Source organism: Neophocaena asiaeorientalis, unplaced genomic scaffold, assembly GCF_003031525.2.
Source record: "Neophocaena asiaeorientalis asiaeorientalis breed wild unplaced genomic scaffold, Neophocaena_asiaeorientalis_V1.1 scaffold192, whole genome shotgun sequence".
Classification (NCBI taxonomy): domain Eukaryota; kingdom Metazoa; phylum Chordata; class Mammalia; order Artiodactyla; family Phocoenidae; genus Neophocaena; species Neophocaena asiaeorientalis.
The window spans coordinates 5,326,697-5,344,890 of record NW_020185326.1 but is presented as its reverse complement, the minus strand read 5'-3'; the positions used below and the strand labels follow the sequence as shown (position 1 = coordinate 5,344,890).

Sequence of the window (18,194 nt, the reverse complement as noted above, 5' to 3'; positions counted from 1 at the left end):
CTAAGAGGCTTGTGCAAGTTTCCTGATGGGAGGGACTGGTGGTGGGTAGAGCTGGCTGTTGCTCTGGTGGGCAGAGCTCAGTAAAACTTTAATCCGCTTGTCTGCTGACGGGTGGGGCTGGGTTCCCTCCCTGTTGGTTGTTTGGCCTGAGGCGACCCAACACTGGAGCCTACCTGGGCTCTTTGGTGCAGCTAATGGCAGACTCTGGGAGGGTTCATGCCAAGGAGTACTTCCCAGAACTTCTGCTGCCAGTGTCCTTGTCCTCACGGTGAGGCACAGCCACCCCCCGCCTCTGCAGGAGACCCCCCAACACTAGCAGGTAGGTCTGGTTCAGTCTCCTATGGGGTTGCTGCTCCTTCCCCTGTGTCCCGATGCACACACTACTTTGTGTGTGCCCTCCAAGAGTGGAGTCTCTGTTTCCCCCAGTCCTGTCCAAGTCCTGCAATCAAATCCCGCTAGCCTTCAAAGTCTGATTCTCTAGGAATTCCTCCTCCCGTTGCTGGGCCCCCAGGTTCGGAAGCCTGACGTGGGGCTCAGAACCTTCACTCCAGTGGGAGGACTTCTGTGGTATAAGTGTTCTCCAGTCTGTGAGTCACCCACCCAGCAGTTATGGGGTTTGATTTTATCGTGATAGCGCCCCTCCTACCAGCTCATTGCGGCTTCTCCTTTGTCTTTGGATGTGGTGTGTCTTTCTTGGTGAGTTCCAGTGTCTTCCTGTCAATGATTGTTCAGCAGTTAGTTGTGATTCCGGTGTTCTCGAAAGAGGGAGTGAGCGCATGTCCTTCTACTCTGCCATCTTGAACCAATCTCAAGCCATGGTCTCTTAACCAGGTTCAGACTTCATCTAGACACAGAGCCCCTTGTTGGAAGAGGAGGCCACGCCCCCTTGAAGAACTCTGTAGAGATTCTAGAAATCTTCATCTAAGCCCCCTCCAGAGGGACCTGTGATCATTTACTAGAGTGGGCCACTGTAGCCCACAGTTAACGTGGGGGCTTACAGCAGTCAGGGCCCATATTCCAATCACAGTGAACCCACCTGTGCTTGCTTCTCCAGGTCCTGAATCGACTAGACACGCCTGGCAACTGGCAGAATCCCAACATCAGTTCTGTGACACATGGAGTAAGGTCTCCCGTTAGAGGCAGGAAGCCCCTGGAACTTACCTTTTCTGCCAGGAGAGTAAAACAGCTGCCATCAGTTTCTGTATAAATAATTGAAAGAGGAGTCACCTTGCCAAAGGGAGCATTCATTCTTAGAAAGCAGCACAGCCTAGTCTCATGTGAGGGAAGCGCTGGCCTCTTTTAATGAACATTTGGCCCGGCTCCTTTCAAAGTAATAATGTGCCTTTATTGTGCTACGGAGCATTTTGTCCCTCCCTGAACCCGGGTCAACAGAAAAATAAAGTTTTTTTCTTATTCTCAAATGACTCCCCTGTGGGGGAGGGGGAATTTCTCCCTTGATCTTACTGCCGCTCATCCCTAATTCGTAGATTCATTGCTTCCTTCTTCATTCAGCAAGCTCTCAGAGGGCCTAACCCCTGCCCGCCAGGCCTGTGCAGGGCACAGAGGGGGCGGGGATAGAAGAGCAAGCCAGGCTCTTAAAAGAAGGCAAGGCAGATAGGAAGCAATTTCAGTGCAATAAACGCTACTACAGAACAGTGCTCGGGGGAAAAGGGAGTCAAGGAGGTTTTCTGGAAAAGACGCTTCTTCAACTGGGTCTTTTTTAAAATGTTAATATTTAATATTAATAATATCTTACGGAAAAACCCAAACGAATTTTTGGCCAACCCAATACAATTTTTAAAGGTTACACTCCATTTACAATTTTTACAAAATGTTTGCGATATTCCCTGTGCTGTACACTATATTATTTTTTCTTTTCTTTTTTTAGATAGACTTCTTTTAAAATTTCATTATTTATTTACTTTTCTTTACTTTTTTGGCTGTGTCGGGTTTTAGTTGTGGCACTAGGGGTCTTCACTGAGGCGTGTGGGATCTTTCACTGTGGCGTGGGCTTCTCTCTAGTTGTGGCGTGCAGGTTTTCTCTCTCTAGTTGTGGTGCACCGGCTCCAGGGCACGTGGGTTCTGTATTTGTGGTGCACAGGCTCTCTCTTTGAGGCGTGTGAGCTCAGTAGTTGTGGCATGCGGGCTTAGTTGCCCTGCAGCACGTGGGATCTTAGTTCCCCGGCCAGGGATCAAACCAACATCCCCTGCATTGGAAGGTGGATTCTTTACCACTGGACCACCAGGGAAATCCCTGTACAATATATTCTTGTAGTGTATTTTAAACCTAATAGTTTGTACCTCTTACTCTCCCACCTCTGTATTGTCCCTGCCCCCTCCCCTCTCCCCACTGGTAACCACTAGTTTGTTCTCTACATCTGTGTGTCTACCTCTTTTTTGTTATATTCACTAGTTTATTGTATTTTTAAAAGTGCGTATAAGTGATATCATACAGTATTTGTCTTTCTCTGCCCGACTTATTTCCCTTAGCATAGTACCCTCCAAGTCCATCCATGTTGCTGCAAAGATTTCATTCTTTTTTATGGCTGAGTAGTATTCCATTGTATGTATATATACCACATCTTCTTTATCCATTCATCTGTTGATGGACACTTAGGTTGCTTCCATATCTTGGCAATTGTAAATAATGCTGCTGTGAACACTGGGTGGCACGTATCTTTTTGAATTAGTGTTTTTGTTTTTTTTAGATATATATATACACAGGAGTGGAATTGCTGGGTCATACGGTACTTCTATGTTTAGTTTTTTTGAGAAAACTCCATACTGTATTCCAAAGTGGCTGCCACCAATTTACATGCCCACTAACAGTGTATGAGGGTTCCCTGTTCTCCACATCCTTCCAACACTCAGCTGGGTCTTGAAGAGCCAGTAGGTGCTGCCTGGAAGGACAGTGGAGAGAGAGCACAGAATGTCCGAAGGCATGAAGACCAGAGAGAACAAGGCATAGTCAGCAGGGAGGAGAGAGCTCGTGGGGATGGGGGTGGGAGGTGCAGAGGCACAGAAGACCGGAGAGGGCAGTGAGGGCCAGATCACAAGCCTTGCCCAGCCAGCTTGAGAAGCTTGGAAATGTGGAATATCCAGGCTTGGCTCCTGTAGCTCAGGGCCTGCATTGTTGTCTGAGACTGACACTTTAAAGGTGGAGGGGAGAGGGGCAGCACATACCCTTCGAGGAGCCAGAGGATAAGTCTTTGAGGAGAGTCCTTCCAACTTCTCCGTTCTTCCCTTCAGCATCTTTTCCCAGGGCTTCCACCAAAATGCAAGGTAGGTATAGCAGCCCCCTGTGCAGACTGCCACCTTGTGGACAATACAGGGATTACAGATCTAGATATGACTTCCTCATTCCTTAGTTCAATATACTGTAGTATTTCTTAATAATTCAGATGAGCCAAAGTGCTGGGATAAGGTGCCCTTTGTTTGGGGGGAGGACAAAAATGCATACAGACAATCACCGAATGCTCAGAGGTGTGAGTCTACCTGAAGCAGTGGGGTCGGTGAGAAGATGTGGGTAGGCTTCACAGAGGTGACATCTGAGCTGGGTCAGGTAGGGAGCAAGGGTCTTTAGAGACCACCTCTGACATCCTCACTTTACAGAGAGGGAGACTGCAGCCCAGGGTAGGAAGGGACTCGCTCAAAATCAGAGTCCTTCAGGTGGGTGTCCCAGGCCAGGGCCCCTTTTCTTGTGCATGGTTGGCCTCCAGTTAAAATGGGTCCCCCTCCCAGTGCCAGAAATGGCCTTTGCAGAATCTGATCTGCTGCGCCTCCCTGTCCCCGGGCAGCCCCATCCCAGCAGTTTGTCCAGCCTGCCTATTGCTGCAGTAATCGCTTCCCTCGTTCTCTGCACTCCGCCTGTGATGAACTGCAAAGCACTGAAACCCTCCCCAGGGAGGACACTGTACTTAAGCCAGGGTCTTGGCTGACCTGGGAAGACGGCGGCGGTGTCTCCAGGGCATCTACCCTCAGGGACTACCATACTTCTCAGTACACAGGTACTTTGTAAATTTTGTGACCTGAATGAATGGGTGAGGTCAGGGAAGGGGAGGTGGGTGGCACCTGAGAGGTCAGTCAGATGTCTTGTGGACTTCTCCAGAGCTGAGTCTAGTCTGGGAAGATAAATTGGGGCCAGGTCACAAAGGCCACTGAACATTCTCCCAGAGGAGTTTGTCTTGCATTTGTCTTTCTTCTGCCAGCAGAGGGAGCCAGGCCTGTTTGTGACAGAGGAGGGACAGGATGGGAATATAGGATAGCTTCATTCTTTTTCAAAGTGAGAAATATTGTCCCTAGTCAAGGGTCATACCCATTGATATTACTTAAGGAAGAAATTGCCCTGCCCTAGATCTTCCAGATATTTTGGTTCTTTTTTTCTAAATTAAATAATTAAGCCATATGTCTATAGAATAAATAGAGGCTGTCCTGTGATAAGCTCCCAACACTCGGGAAACAAGCATGGCCTTTGTGATGCACTGCTGAATTTCCTTGTGTCATGTCTCCAGAACCCTGGACCCTGATAAACACAGGGCTTAAATAGAGTAAGGCTTCCTAACCTGGGTTCTCGTGTAGTCATCTCTTTCCTCACGTTCTGCCAACTGCAGCACCATTACATGGCTCCCGGAAAGAGGTCTCTAGCGGAGTGCTTAGGGCTCTGTTCTATTAAATGTTTTTATCAATAACCTGGATGAACTCAGCGAAAGTGTTCAAATGCCCGAGTACTTCAAAAAGGAATTAATGTACATTGGATAGAAGAAGCGGTATTCAAAAAGGCTTGCAGAGGTTAGAATGGCAGAGAGAAATCAAATATTGAACTGTCCTACAGACACATGTCAAGTTCTGCATTTAGACTCGACAGTAAAATGAGAAAGCATGAGGGGGAAATTGAAATGGATTACACAGGGTTGTCTCCAGGTTCAAAGAGGCCATGTCTGGAGCATGGTAGCCACTTAGAAATGGTTCCTTATTACTGTGAATGAAACTGTGCTGAACTGAAGCATTTTAGAACAAGAGTCTTGGCTTTTCTCCCACTTTAACATGGCCGTCTTCCTAACTCCCCTGGGCAGTCAGTGGCAATTCAATAGTGACTCATCGTTAATGGTGTGAAGAGAGCAGTTGTAGAATTGTGACGGAAGTAACCAGGAGAATCCAAGAATTTAAAATATCCATTTGAAGCCTGGGCAGTGGAGCCAGGAAGCACCTGGCAGATGAGCAGTCACAGAAGAGATGGCATCTCCATGTGCCTGAAGGAGGAGAGCTTTACACTTCTTTTCTCTGAATGATGCGGCATGGGTGTACCGAGAACTGCTTCTTCTGGGAAGGAGAGGGCCTGGTTTCAGAGGAGACACACTGACCGTGTTTCTTTGTTTGCAGGTGTCCAGTAAGAGAGTTATGTTGTACTGATCCTCATATTTCTCTGTCTTTTTCGTTTTTCTTTCATCATTTTCAATTTTGAAAACAAGCATTTGTGGGGCCTCCCCTGTCTCCCAGGCGTCATGGCGAATCAGGCCTAGTCCTGGCTTCCAGGCTACCGTGATCTAATAGGGGGACTGGGACCTGGGCACAGTTAACTGGGATGTGACTGTCTGCTCCACTTTCCAGTTGGCACTCGGTGGAGAGCAGGCGCCCTCTAATTGCTCCTGCTTGTTGAGGGCTTGCTGTGTGTCAGGCACCCTCCTGAGCATTTTATATTAGCTCATTTCAACCTCATCTGTCACGAAGGAAGTGTAGCTTGTCTCAGATCAGAGGGGTTAACAACATAACGTGGCCAAAATTACAGCTGGTAAGTGGTGGAGTTGGCCCCAAAGTCCACACTCTGTACCACTGCCCCAGGCTGCTTCTCCACAAATATGTGCTAAATGGACGAATAAAGAAGGCCTCAATATATGCCGTAAAAGAGATGTAGGCCAAGCCAAGAGAAGTAAGATTACACCATGGCGATCAGGATATTATGCTTGAGGTGGGACTTAATGAACGAAAAACCATGGTGATAAGCAGGTGGGAGGCACCTTCTAGGCAGGAGTAAAGGGACCAAGGTGAGCAAACACACATGGCCTGAATTGTCGGTTATGCTGCCTATTCTCTGCCTCCAGGACCCCCTCCCACTCCATCAGAGCTGATTAGACCAGGGGTGTTATGGACTGAATTGTGTCCCCTCCCAAATTCATATGTTGAAGCCCTAACCTCCAGTAGCTTAGAATGTGACTTTATTGGGAGACGGGGCCTTTAAGAGGTAATTAAGTTACAACAAGGCCATTGGGGCAGCCTGATGCAATCTGACGGGTGTCCTTATAAGAAGAGATTAGGACATAGAGATGCTAGGGTGCAGGTGCACAGAGGAGAGACCACGTGAGGACACAGCGAGAGGGCAGCCGTCTGTAAGCCAAGGAGAGGCCTCAGGAGAAACCACACTTGCAGACACCTTGATTTTGGACTTCCAGCTTCTGGAACTGTGAGAAAATAAAGTTCTGGTTTAAACCACCCAGTACATGGTATTTTGTTATGGGGGTCCTAGCAAACTTATACGAGGGGTGTAGGACTGAGCCAGAGACAGGAAGGCATAGACTGGCTGTGACCACCCGGGAAAAAGAAGAACTGGGGCAGATCTTTTCTCTTAGCAGTTAGAACTGGGGAACCCTGGGAAGGAGCCAGTGGACTTTGGGGGTAGAGGTTGAAAGGATACTATGAACTAAAGTCAGGATGGTGGTGAGTTAAAACCCCAAGAGAGCAGAAACCCTAAGGAAGCAAAGGGTCTGAGTCAGAGAGAGGAAAGATTGAAGAAAAAGGCCAAAAAAGGAGAGAGACAAGAGAAAGACCACTTGGCCACAGAGGGGAGGAACCTTTCCCAAGAGTGGCTTCAGTCTCCAACACCTTCCCTGGTTGGGCCCCAGCCCTTGCAGGGGAGGAATTGGAAACCCCTCTAACTCCAGGCAACTCGAGTGGATCTCTATTCCTTGTTCCCTAAAGAGCCAGAGTAACATGAAAGGCCATGTTTAGGGATGGATAAGCAACTTTGAAAAAAATATAGATGGAAACCAGTGGAGATGAGGCTGGAAAAGAGAGTTGAAGCAACTTCTTGGAGGGTTTGGAAAGCCAGGGTTGGGAGAGCAGGCCATGGAGGACGTTTGGCAAGTCTGAGCTGTGCTTTAGGGAGATGCATGTCTGCACTAAGCATGGAGACTGGGGGCTGCAGGCCTGTTAGAGAGCACTTGTGTTGGTCCAGGCAGGAGGTGGTGAGGGCTGCAACTGCGGCAGTAGCAGTGTGAATGGAAAGGAAGTTGTATTGATTCGGATAAGGACCAGCTGCTCTAACAAACAAACTCCAAAGCATATAGTGGCTCTTACATAATAGAAGATTATTCCTTATTTGTGTAAACTCTCATATGGCTATTCCTAGTCTCCTCAAGTGTTGATTCAGGGACCCAGGCTCTTTCCATGTTGTGGCTCCACCATTCTGAGCACCACCTCCAGACTGGCAGAAGGGAAAAGAGGAATGAGCCCTCTGACATCCAAGGGATGGATAAGAGCCACCAGGAGGCAGAACGAATGAGGCGAGAGAAGGGGAGGAGCCACAGACAACTCATGGGTGATAGGAGTGTGATTTTGCCACTAACTGGCCTGGCAGCTGATGGATGCGGTGAATCAACAGACGAGAACACCTGGGGTCTAGTTCCCATTCGGCTTGGGATGATCATTTGGGAGCAGGCTGGCCATTTAGAATCCATGGGCCATTCTAGTAACTGGGAAACCTTAACACACTTCTCAGCAGCAAGGGTCATGCTCTGCCCTGATCAGGACTTGACCGTTCCTTAGCTTCCTGCATCTCTCTGGGTGTTATTTGGTTCTCGGTCCCACTGATGAGTGTTTAGTTCTTGTTCTGTGTCTCAAGGTCAGACTCCTGAAAGAGATGACCTGTTGGACAGAATGTCCATCACAGATGGCGGATTGATATGGTTTATGACTGGCTGCCCTTGGGTCAGGCACTCAGCTTTGGCCCAATGAGCAGCGCTCTGGGGCACAGAACTGCATGGCACCAGCATGGATGCTCACACCCTTGGCACAGCTCTGTGGACACGGCAGGCTTTCTCAGGCGAGTCCTCTGAGTGTACTTCCCTTCCTTAAGCCTCCGTCTTCTCATCCTTAAAATCAAGAACTTGGACCATATGATACTCACAAGTCCTCCACATTCTGTGCTGTGTTAGCTAGGGCAACACCAGCTGCTGTAACAAATAAGCTGGCACCTCACTGGCTTATTACAACAGACCTTTATTTCTTGCTTATGGACAGTTGGTGTAGAGGACAACTTCCTCTACATGGTGATTCAGGGACTCAGGCTCCTTCCCATCCCATTCCTTTAGGGCCTTTGAGTCCTAAACCAGCAGGTGCGGGAAGGAGAGGGTAGAAAAAACACACTTGCTTCTTAACTGTCTTAGCCCAGAAACACCACACATCACTTCTGCTCACATCCCATTGGTAGCCTTGATCCCGTGTTTATTCCTAGACTCCTGGGTGGGCTGGGGAGTATGCCCCCTGGCCGGGCAGGTCCTTGCCAGCAACAGCTTCACTTTATGGCAAGGGAGCAGGAATTCCTTGTGGACAGCTAGCCCCGGTTCTGCCACATGGGTGGGGTTCAGTTTTGAACTTGTCTCCAGCCACTTCTCCCAGCAAATTGTCTTTTTTCCAAGGAGATCTTGAAGCCAGTGGTGCTAGTTTCCTAGTTTATTGCCTTGAGGCAGAGTCCTACTTTATTGCCTGTAATAATTCTTACAGCTAGCCGAAGAGGCCTCAACTCCTGGGCAAAGCTCCAGTAGCTCAAGGAGCCAGTGCCCACAGCCAGTGAGAGGCAGCAAGAGTCTTGGAGAGAGGAACTAGGAGGGCAGTTCCTGCTTTTGCAGGAGAAAGCATGGGAAGGGCGGTAGAGCAGAAGAATAGCCAGTAGTGTTCCCAAACAAGGAAGGAGGCCACCCACTTGCTGTCATTTCTCTGGTAAATATTTGACTGGATGTTTGCCTTTCGCTGAGGTTTTATTTTTGGGTTCTGGGCAGAACGTCAGAATATCAGAAGCAGTCATCACCAAGAGGCAAGAGAAGCCCAAAGAACAGTCCAGAGAAGCAGATTGCTCACCAGAGCTGCAGGCAGTGCTTTTCTACCAAGATGCTTTCCTCAAACGCAAGGTGAGTTATCAGGGTCAGGCTTGAGACAAGTCATGCTGGACAACTGTATGTTCCTGGCAACTGTATTCTTTTTTTTTTTGGCCATGCCCTGACCAGGGATTGAACCTGGGCCCCTGCCAGTGAGAGCACCGAGTCCTAACCACTGTACCGCCAGGGAGTTCCCCCTTTTAATTGATGTATAGTTGAGGTACAGTATTAGTTACAGGTGTGCAATGATTCACAGTTTTTAAATGAATACCCTCCAAATCCATCCATGTTGTTGCAAATGGCAAAATGTTGTTCTTTTTATGGCTGAATAGTATTCTATTGTACATATGTTCCACATCTTCTTTATCCATTCATCTGTTGACGGGCACTTAGGTTGCTTCCGTATCTTAGCTATTATGAATAGTGCTGCTATGAACATTAGGGTGCATGTATCTTTTCAAATAAGTGTTTTTGTTATTTTCTGATATATACCCAGGAGTGGAATTGCGGGGTCACATGGCAGTTCTATTTTTAGTTTTTTACGAAACCTGGCAACTGTCTTCTTTGCTATGGTGATTCATGGAACCGGGAGGAGGGCATGGTTTACCTAATTTGTAGGCAGCTGGCACGATGGGTCGGTGGATAGATTTCTGTTCATCTTCAGTTTAGAGCCACAGAGTGGAGAGCGAAGAGCGCAGATACGGTGTTAGCAGACCTGGGCTTGAGTCCTGGCTCTGTAGTTTCTAGCAGATCTTAAAGCCTTGGTTTCCTCATCTATTAATCAGGTGTAATAACCCCTGTCCTACCTAACCCACAGCTTTGTGAAGATCATCTGAGAAAAGAGTGTGAAAGGACTTTGAGAGCTGTACAGTCCCATCTAGAAGCGTTCTCACTCAAACATATAAACTTAAACACTTCATTTTAAATGATCCCAGAACTAAAAAGGCTGCTCAAAAATAGAACAAAAATTAGAGCCATCACTTTCTGGTGTCATAGTGTTCTCTGTTTAGATTGTCAAAGGATGTTATTGTGGGGATGGAAAAATAATTTTCCCTTCTAGGGAAAGAACCCTTCTAGGTTCTTGACTGAGACACCCCTGTAATAAAAAGATTAACAGGAGAAAAACAAACAAATTTAATAATACGTATGCCTCCTGTATACATGGGAGATACCCAGGAAAATAGAGTAACTCCCCCAAATGGCTGAAGCTGTCACCCTAAATACCATCTTCAGCTAAAGGCAAAAGAAAATGTTGGGGTTGAGGAGTTAGTTATAGGAGGTTATCAGGAAAAGCACAGTAAACAAGGGTAAGGTCATTATGCAGATTTAAATAATTGTTTTCTACATTGATAAGAGTTTCTAGAGATAAGGTCATCTTACCTTGTCTACCTTATCTACCATTCCTGGTACAGTGAGGAAGACAGCCTTACAAACAAGAGATTCCCCCATACATGTAAATGTCTCCTACAAAAGCTCCATTTTTAGAGCTTCCCCTATGTCTGCAGTTTCTTAAAAATAACCATGTTAAAATAATCCTTATGCTGAAGAGGCATATCTTGGGGTGACAAATTCTTCCCCCCTTCATCCCACCTTTGAAACTTCAAACAAGTTTCACAGTCCAGAAGCTGAGTTGACAAATTGCTCCATATCTCATTGAACCTGTCTCAGTGGTGAGAATAGGTCAGCTTAGTTAAACAGTTGTGTCTCATTTCAGGAGGTGGTCTTGCAGGTGTGCTCCCAGAGTTAGGCCTAGATAGTGCCAGTGGTCAGGTATTTATTAAGAGGCATTTCTATGGAAACGGAAGAAAACCAAAGCTTAATGGTTGGAGAAGACTCTAAACCACTTTCTGAGCCCAGGAGGCAGCCAGTCAAGAAGATTTTCTCTGTGTTAGGGTTGAACCATCTTTTGCAGTTTGAGTGTCTCTGATGATGTCATCAGGTGTTCAGTTACACTTTCTGAGTGGCCCACAAAGCAACAGGCACAAGCGATGTCTAAATATGAGCTGTTATGGTGATTTCTCTGAAGTGTATATCAAGCCATTCACATTCAGTTTGCAGGGTTTCAGGGAAAAGGGCAGCTTTTGTTTTTAGTGGTTCCAAGTCAAAAAGGTGGGAGAAAATTGGAAACGTTAGTTTGGAGATTTGTAGCCGGATATTTGAGGAAACTAGAATTCAGGATCCAGTCCAGTTTACAGGTAGAGAACAAAACCTCAGAGACAATTAACAGAACTAGAATCTTATCTACAAGTGTGTATTATAGTTTCTACTGAAACATAATTTTTCTAAAATCACCCTTATTTCTATCAAAGATAGCCAAATGAAGACTAATTTGTTCACAAAATAGGTCTAGTTTCAATAACCTTGTCCCGATTATTTGTGCAACCGCAGCAAGAATAGCAATTGACCATGTAGGGTCTTTTAAATATTCTTTGCTGGCTTTTCATAAGGAATATCAGATTGAACTTTTTGTTTGTTTGTTTGTTTTTGTGGTACGAGGGCCTCTCACTGTTGTGGCCTCTCCCATTGCGGAGCACAGGCTCCGGATGCGCAGGCCCAGCGGCCATGGCTCATGGGCCCAGCCGCTCCGCGGCATGTGGGATCTTCCCGGACCAGGGCACGAACCCGTGTCCCCTGCATTGGCAGGCGGACTCTCAACCACTGTGCCACCAGGGAAGCCCCAGATTGAACTTTTAAAAGCATCTAGAGGGAAAAAAAAAAAAAAAAAAAAAGCATCTAGAGGTCAGGAAGCCAAGCCAAAGACTTTCCATCAGACTTTGCCTTAATGCTTATAGATTTGAGTTGATTCCTCTCTTCTTGAGGTCCCCCAAGTATCCTGTACCTGCCAGGAAGGGACTTCCCTTGCTAACCTGGTAAGACTGTCAGGAACCCTGAAAGCAAGGTACCAGGCTGTTTTTCCAAGGGGATTTATTGACTCTATAAACTCAGCCTTAATTATTTAAAACTGTCTTGTCATATCTGATTCTATGAATCTTCTCAAATCTGACATTCCAACCAAAGCTTTGATAATATAACAAATGTTTCCAGTTGTGCCCTGTTACAAGAAGAATAGATTCTTATTAACTTATGCAAATAAATATCTTTTCATAAAGAACATTCACTAAGCTTCCAAATTCTGAAGGGATCAGGTAGGGAGAAAAAGTAATTGTTTCATCCTTATTCACAAAGGTACACTTTATCAAATTGCTCTAAGTCATAGGTAGCTTAAGAGAAAAAGTTTCCTTAATATTAAAGGACTTAATCTGGAAAAACAAAACATTAAGGAACCAACAATGTTTCAGACAAAAAGTCATAAAATTATAATCATCATCATCAGTCCGTTCAGTCTGTTATTAATTCTTGTTCTGCTTAAATCCAGTTTTTTCGTCAGCTCTGGAGATTCTTACTCAGTTCAGTTTTATGATCTTTAAGTTATCAGAAATCTGTGCTTGCCAGAGTCCTTTCCATGAATCTCCTTGAAGATGAAGCGCACTTGCAAACACTTCTGCAAAAGCATCAGAGTAAAACAGTAACTTCTGTAAATGGCAAAGACTTAAAAGTGGCCATGGTTAAAGATCTGATTAGAGTTCATTACAATGCGATTGACAAAGAAATTTGGTTATCTCTGTAACAGGCAACATTCTAGTTATTATTAAGGTAATTACTAGAATTATGACTGATTAACATTATACCAGACATATCAGAATTTTAGGAATTTCATACAATTTCTGGAATGCTTATATACCTATACAAATACAACTTAAAGGAGGCTTAGTATTATGTCTTACTTGACAGTGCTTCCCATATAATTTAACATATCAATAAGCCTCTATCTCTCTGTCTTTAAGGAGAAGAAATCTTTTGGGATGTTCCAGGGGCCCTCTGGAAAATCCCCAAATTACTTCCATGTCAAAAAGACTTTAGTTAGAGTTTGATTTGGCAAAGTTTGTCAAAAATATCAAAAAGTTTGGACACTTGACTAACTAAGAATCACACTGAAATAATACATAGTTGTCTATTTAACCAAAGTGACAATTAAAGATTTGAAAGGCAAATAGAGATTGTTACACAGTTGTGAGCAAAACTTATCTCTTTTAATACTGAGATGATTCAGTTCTCTTAAATAATCAAAGACCCGATTAAGACAACATGAAGCACAGGAAATTATTTTGATAAAACACCAAATCTTTGCTTTCTAGGCAGATTACTTAAGAGGTAAAGAAAAACCTTTCACAGCTTCTTATCAGGAGAAGACCAATAGTCCAGTAGAACTTTGTCCTTTTAACAGATGAAAGAAAATCAAGTTCCAGTTTTATATAAGTACACTATCGATATTAAGGCTTATTTTAAATACCCTTATAATAACAATTCAATTTCAGCCAGCTTGATTATACAACGTAAAATTCTCTTTCTCTCCCCCTTCAACTTTCTATATACATTTAGTTTATCCTTTATTTTCCACCTTCCCATTCTGAAATAACCAGCTTTACTTTAGGACAAAATCACTTTCATTTCCTTCAACAGAAATGCGTCTCCATACATCATATCTTTTCTTAGGTAAAAATATATCTTACTTTTCTTGCATATAGAGTTGTTTCCCATATTATTTCTTGTAGCTTTAATTACATATATTAATTAGAATTCTTAACCCTTAGCAACCTTAACTTCTAGTGAAAACTAAGAAGTGAGCAGTTGTGAACTGTTACACCAGAATTCTGTAGACTGGCAAATTTATGAATACATTTCATAATTTTGAAGCATACACTTTTTCATAGTACAATCTTTCAATGTGGCACAAAACACATTTACTAATAAACCAAAATATCTTTAGTTTCTCTGTAATAAGAAGAGTCAGTAAACCTGTGTTCAGTAATTAATGTTTCACTGTTTCATCTTATTTGGAAATGATCTAGATATTCAATGAGATTCCATTATTTAACTTAGCAAAACTTTAAGGTTTCAAGTTACCAAAAAGATTTTGGTAGCTATTTTTTTTTTTTTTTTTTGCAGTACGCGGGCCTCTCACTGATGTGGCCTCTCCCGCCGCGGAGCACAGGCTCCGGACGCGCAGGCTCAGCGGCCGTGGGCCACGGGCCCAGCCGCCCCGCGGCACGTGGGATCCTCCCAGGCCGGGGCACGAACCTGTGTCCCCCACACTGGCAGGCAGACTCCCAACCACTGTGCCACCAGGGAAGCCCTTGGTAGCTATTTTTAATTAGAATACCATACACATATTTATTGCTGAAAAGTTCACCTGAAAACTCTTATCCCACTTACATCTATCTACATCACTTCTTCCCAACAATTATGTTTAGACTATTCACAAAAACCTAATGAGACATTAGACAAAGTCAGCCATCATCCCAAGCTATTTTCCTTGCTGACCAGTTTTACAACAGAGATAACGTTATCTATGTATTTATGAGAGTTTTAGAATACCCAATCCTTACAAACACATGTCCTTCAACCCACGTAAATAGAGCTCCTTATACATTAATTTCGACAATACCATGTGGAGGTAGAGGGATATCACATCTCTACAACATACATGTATAAACATACAGACAGATGCAAACAAGACCTTATAACTATTGTTCTAAAATTTTAGCCATGAGACACATACAATAATACAAAACTCACTAGCTTATAAAAGAACAGTTGGATTCAAACTTTGTTTTGGCAGTTGTCACCTGCTCAGATGGCTAAAGCTTTTTACTAAGATTTGTGGGAGGACATTTAAGGTTTTTCATTAGTCTGATTTCCACATAGTTCCTTCTCTTTTGCTTCTGAAGAGAAACTTCTCCCTAAAGTTTGCTTTTCAAAGAATGGTTCTTAGGTCCCAGAGAAGATGAATGTAGAAAATCTACATCAAGAAGGCACAGAGAAAGTACTCAAGTTTTCTCCAAGGAGTTTTGGGGTATATTTGCCTATTATTAGAGGTCTAGAGTAATTACTATTTAAAATTGTCCTTTTTCTTAAGTGCAGTACAACTCTGTTTCTGAAATCCCAATATCTACAAGCATTTTAAGATGAAAAGGGGAGATTTGGGGATTGATAAGGCTGGGTGGACTTTGAATTGTTTCTAGAGCCACATTTCTGGTTTTGTAGAGATTTGCAAGACAAAGACAATTGTTTTCTATTTCAGAGAATTGGGTTGTAACCTGAATATCAAGAGACTGACCCACCCATCCAACTAAACTTGCTGCTTTGTATAAGGGTGATTTCCTACTGAGATGGAGATCAAAAGATTTCTACATTAGAGAGCTTCAGGGTTTAATAGACTGAAAAAGCCTGTCTAAGGTGTTTTAAACAAAGGCCTTATTTCTGAGTGCATATTCAACCTTGGACCAATTCACCTTAGGGGCGAAAGCCTCTACAATTGCTCTGTCAGCCTCTGAATATCAGCCTCTATTGAACCATTTCCAAGTCATTTGCAGGAGGGCCTGGGAGAGATTCTGGCTGTCTGATTCCTCTGTGAGGGTTTTTTTTTCCCAGGGGCCCGCCTGGCTTGTCTGCTAACTACGGTATAATCATGCGTGGGAAGAATACCCCTTAACAGCCAATCTAGGTCTCTGTGAGTGGGGTTGTGAATGGTCACTGATCTTTCCAACTCCTCTCTTAGTTTGGTAGGATCTTCTGAAAGTAGAGGTAAAAGGGCTTTGTAATTGAGAAGATCTGTGTTTACTTCACCTCTCTAAAGCTTTATCCTTGAAGTTGGAATAATAGTCCATGTGGCATAGGTTGTAAAAAGACTGAGATAATAACTGTAAAGACCATACATAGCCCAATGTCCAGCATGTGATAAACCTTCAATGAACAATAGCTATTATTATTTTACTAAGTGAAAATAAATGAAAATGAATGTTGCTTTACTGGCCAGTTAAGAATGGTAGGGAGCAGAAAATGAGCTTTTGTCTTCTTCAGTCACCAATTTTTTGCATGGTAACTCTGTCTGAAGTTGTCAGATAGGCTTGAAAACATTCCCATACACTCCCTCAGAAAGGAGGGTACCTACCAGGTGCAGACCATTCCTCTCAGTACAGTAAGCTCAAAATGAATGGGCAAGGTCAAGGCAAAGGAAAATAAATAGAGATCTGGACACACAGAAAAGAAAACAGAGAGGCCCTGGGAGAAGATGGAATAAAGACAGGCCAGACACAAAAGGTCAATCAATATCTCATCTTAAAATTAGCACCCGTGGGAACTTCCCTGGTGGTCCAGTGATTAAGACTCCACCCTTCCAATGCAGGGGGTGCGGGTTGGATCCCTGGTCCGGGAACTGAGATCCCACATGCCGAGTGGTGCAAAAAAAAAAAAAAATTAGCACTTGTATTTGAGTCCCACTGTGGACAAGTGACAGGCTCCCTCTGACCTGTGCTCTCTGATGATCCAGTGAGACTGTGGGATGAGAGTGCTTTATAAACTGTAAAGCACTGTTATTTCCCACAGTGCCCTGCTCAGAACAGGGGGAGATCTCGCAGCCCCTCTGCCCTGGGGGAGAGCTCTGTTCCCAACTTGACTGAGCTGATTCTGTCTCTCTGAGTCAGTTAACCAGGTGGTGGTGGAGCCAAGGCACCCAGCCAGGGTGTCCAGCTCTTTGGTACTGTGGCTCCTGTGTCTCTCGGTGACGCGAGTGTCTGCCCCCCCCTCCCCCGGGAGGGGCCCCAGGGTCTGCTGGGGGCTGAGGTGCTGCTTGGAATCCTCCACTCCCACCTCGTGGAATAGCGTCTGTGGGAGGGAGTTGTAGGGAAGGTGGAAGCAGGCCTGAGAACCAGCAAGCATGGTGCTTCCCAGTTAACAAAGCACCATTCATACCCATTCTCTAATGATCTAGGGAAGTAGATCACACCCATTCTACAGATGAAGCAACCAAGGCTTCAGGAGGAGAAATGATGCACCCCAGGTCGCAAGGTCTCTGACTCCAAATCCCAGGCTTTTCCTCTGGGCAGATCTGAGGACCCACATGGGCATGAAAACCCACCTATACACACTGTCTGGTGGAGGTTACCAACCAGAGCCGAGAATTCCTACCTGTAAAGCAAGGTCCAAATGGATGGGAGTAGTCAAGGCAAAGAAGCAGAAAACAGATTTGGACACACAGAGAAGACAGAGGCCCTGGGGATAAAATGGAATCAAAAAAGGGTATCAATGTGTGTTTCATTATGGAACTTCCCCTGATTCTCAGAGAGTCACTGAAAGTGACAGACAGGGACAAACCAATAGGCAATAAGAGAGAGAAGCACAGAAAGACACATGGAACTTTCTGGGAAGGCTGTCAGAGGCAAGCCTAGGGGGATGGAGGAGCTGGGAGGAAAACAGAAGGGACCGTCAGCAAGGTGGCAGCCTGTGTGGGTTTTGTGATAGTCGTGGACTTTATTTTAAAAATTTAAACTTTTTATTATGGATGTGTACATATTTATACAAGAGGAGAGAGAATAATATAAAGAACGCCCTATTCCCATCACCCAGCTCCAACAATTGTCAACACGTGGGCAGTCCCCTGGACACCCCTGCCCACTCCCCCTCCTCAGACAGCCTATCATTTCCTCATGGATTTCATCTTGAGAGGGAGTTTGCTTTCCCCCACACCATTCTTAAAGCTGTGCGTACACCAATGACCTGCACACACATCCACTCTCAAATCTTCACAAGCCCCTGCAATTCTCATGTCTTTGTGCTGAAAAAACTCACACTTCCCTGGCCGTAGGAACAGAAAAATTCACTGAAGAGTCATGGAGGATGACAGCTATCAGTTACTTACGTGGTCATCTACGTTGCCAGGGTTCAAGTCCTGGCTCCACTGCTCACTGGCTGGGTGAGCTTGGATGAGTTTCCTCATCTTCTGGAGCCTCAGTTTTCTCATCTGTGAAATGGGGTGATGATAGTACCTCTCACAGGCCTGTTGTGAAGCTGAAATTAGTTAATAAAAGCATAACCCTTAAGGTATAGCTTGGTGCACAGTAGGCCCTTGAGAATCATTAGCTTTCCATCCATCCATTTAGGAAACGTTAGTGGGCACCTGCTGTTGCCACATGTTGGGCCAGGAGCTGT

The 18,194-nt window shown here is 44.8% G+C and overlaps 1 protein-coding gene across 1 annotated transcript in view; it reads left to right on the top strand.

Moving 5' to 3' along the window:
- The first annotated feature begins 262 nt into the window (after window positions 1-262).
- The window catches only part of LOC112392651 (stimulated by retinoic acid gene 6 protein-like), a 42,729-nt gene continuing 24,797 nt past the window's right edge, over window positions 263-18,194 (top strand). Inside the window, exons 1-2 of the mRNA XM_024734430.1 lie at window positions 263-319; window positions 9,051-9,179. Coding sequence (XP_024590198.1) covers window positions 9,160-9,179 — 20 coding nt within the window. The 5' untranslated portion in view covers window positions 263-319; window positions 9,051-9,159. The remainder of the gene's footprint in view (window positions 320-9,050; window positions 9,180-18,194) is intronic.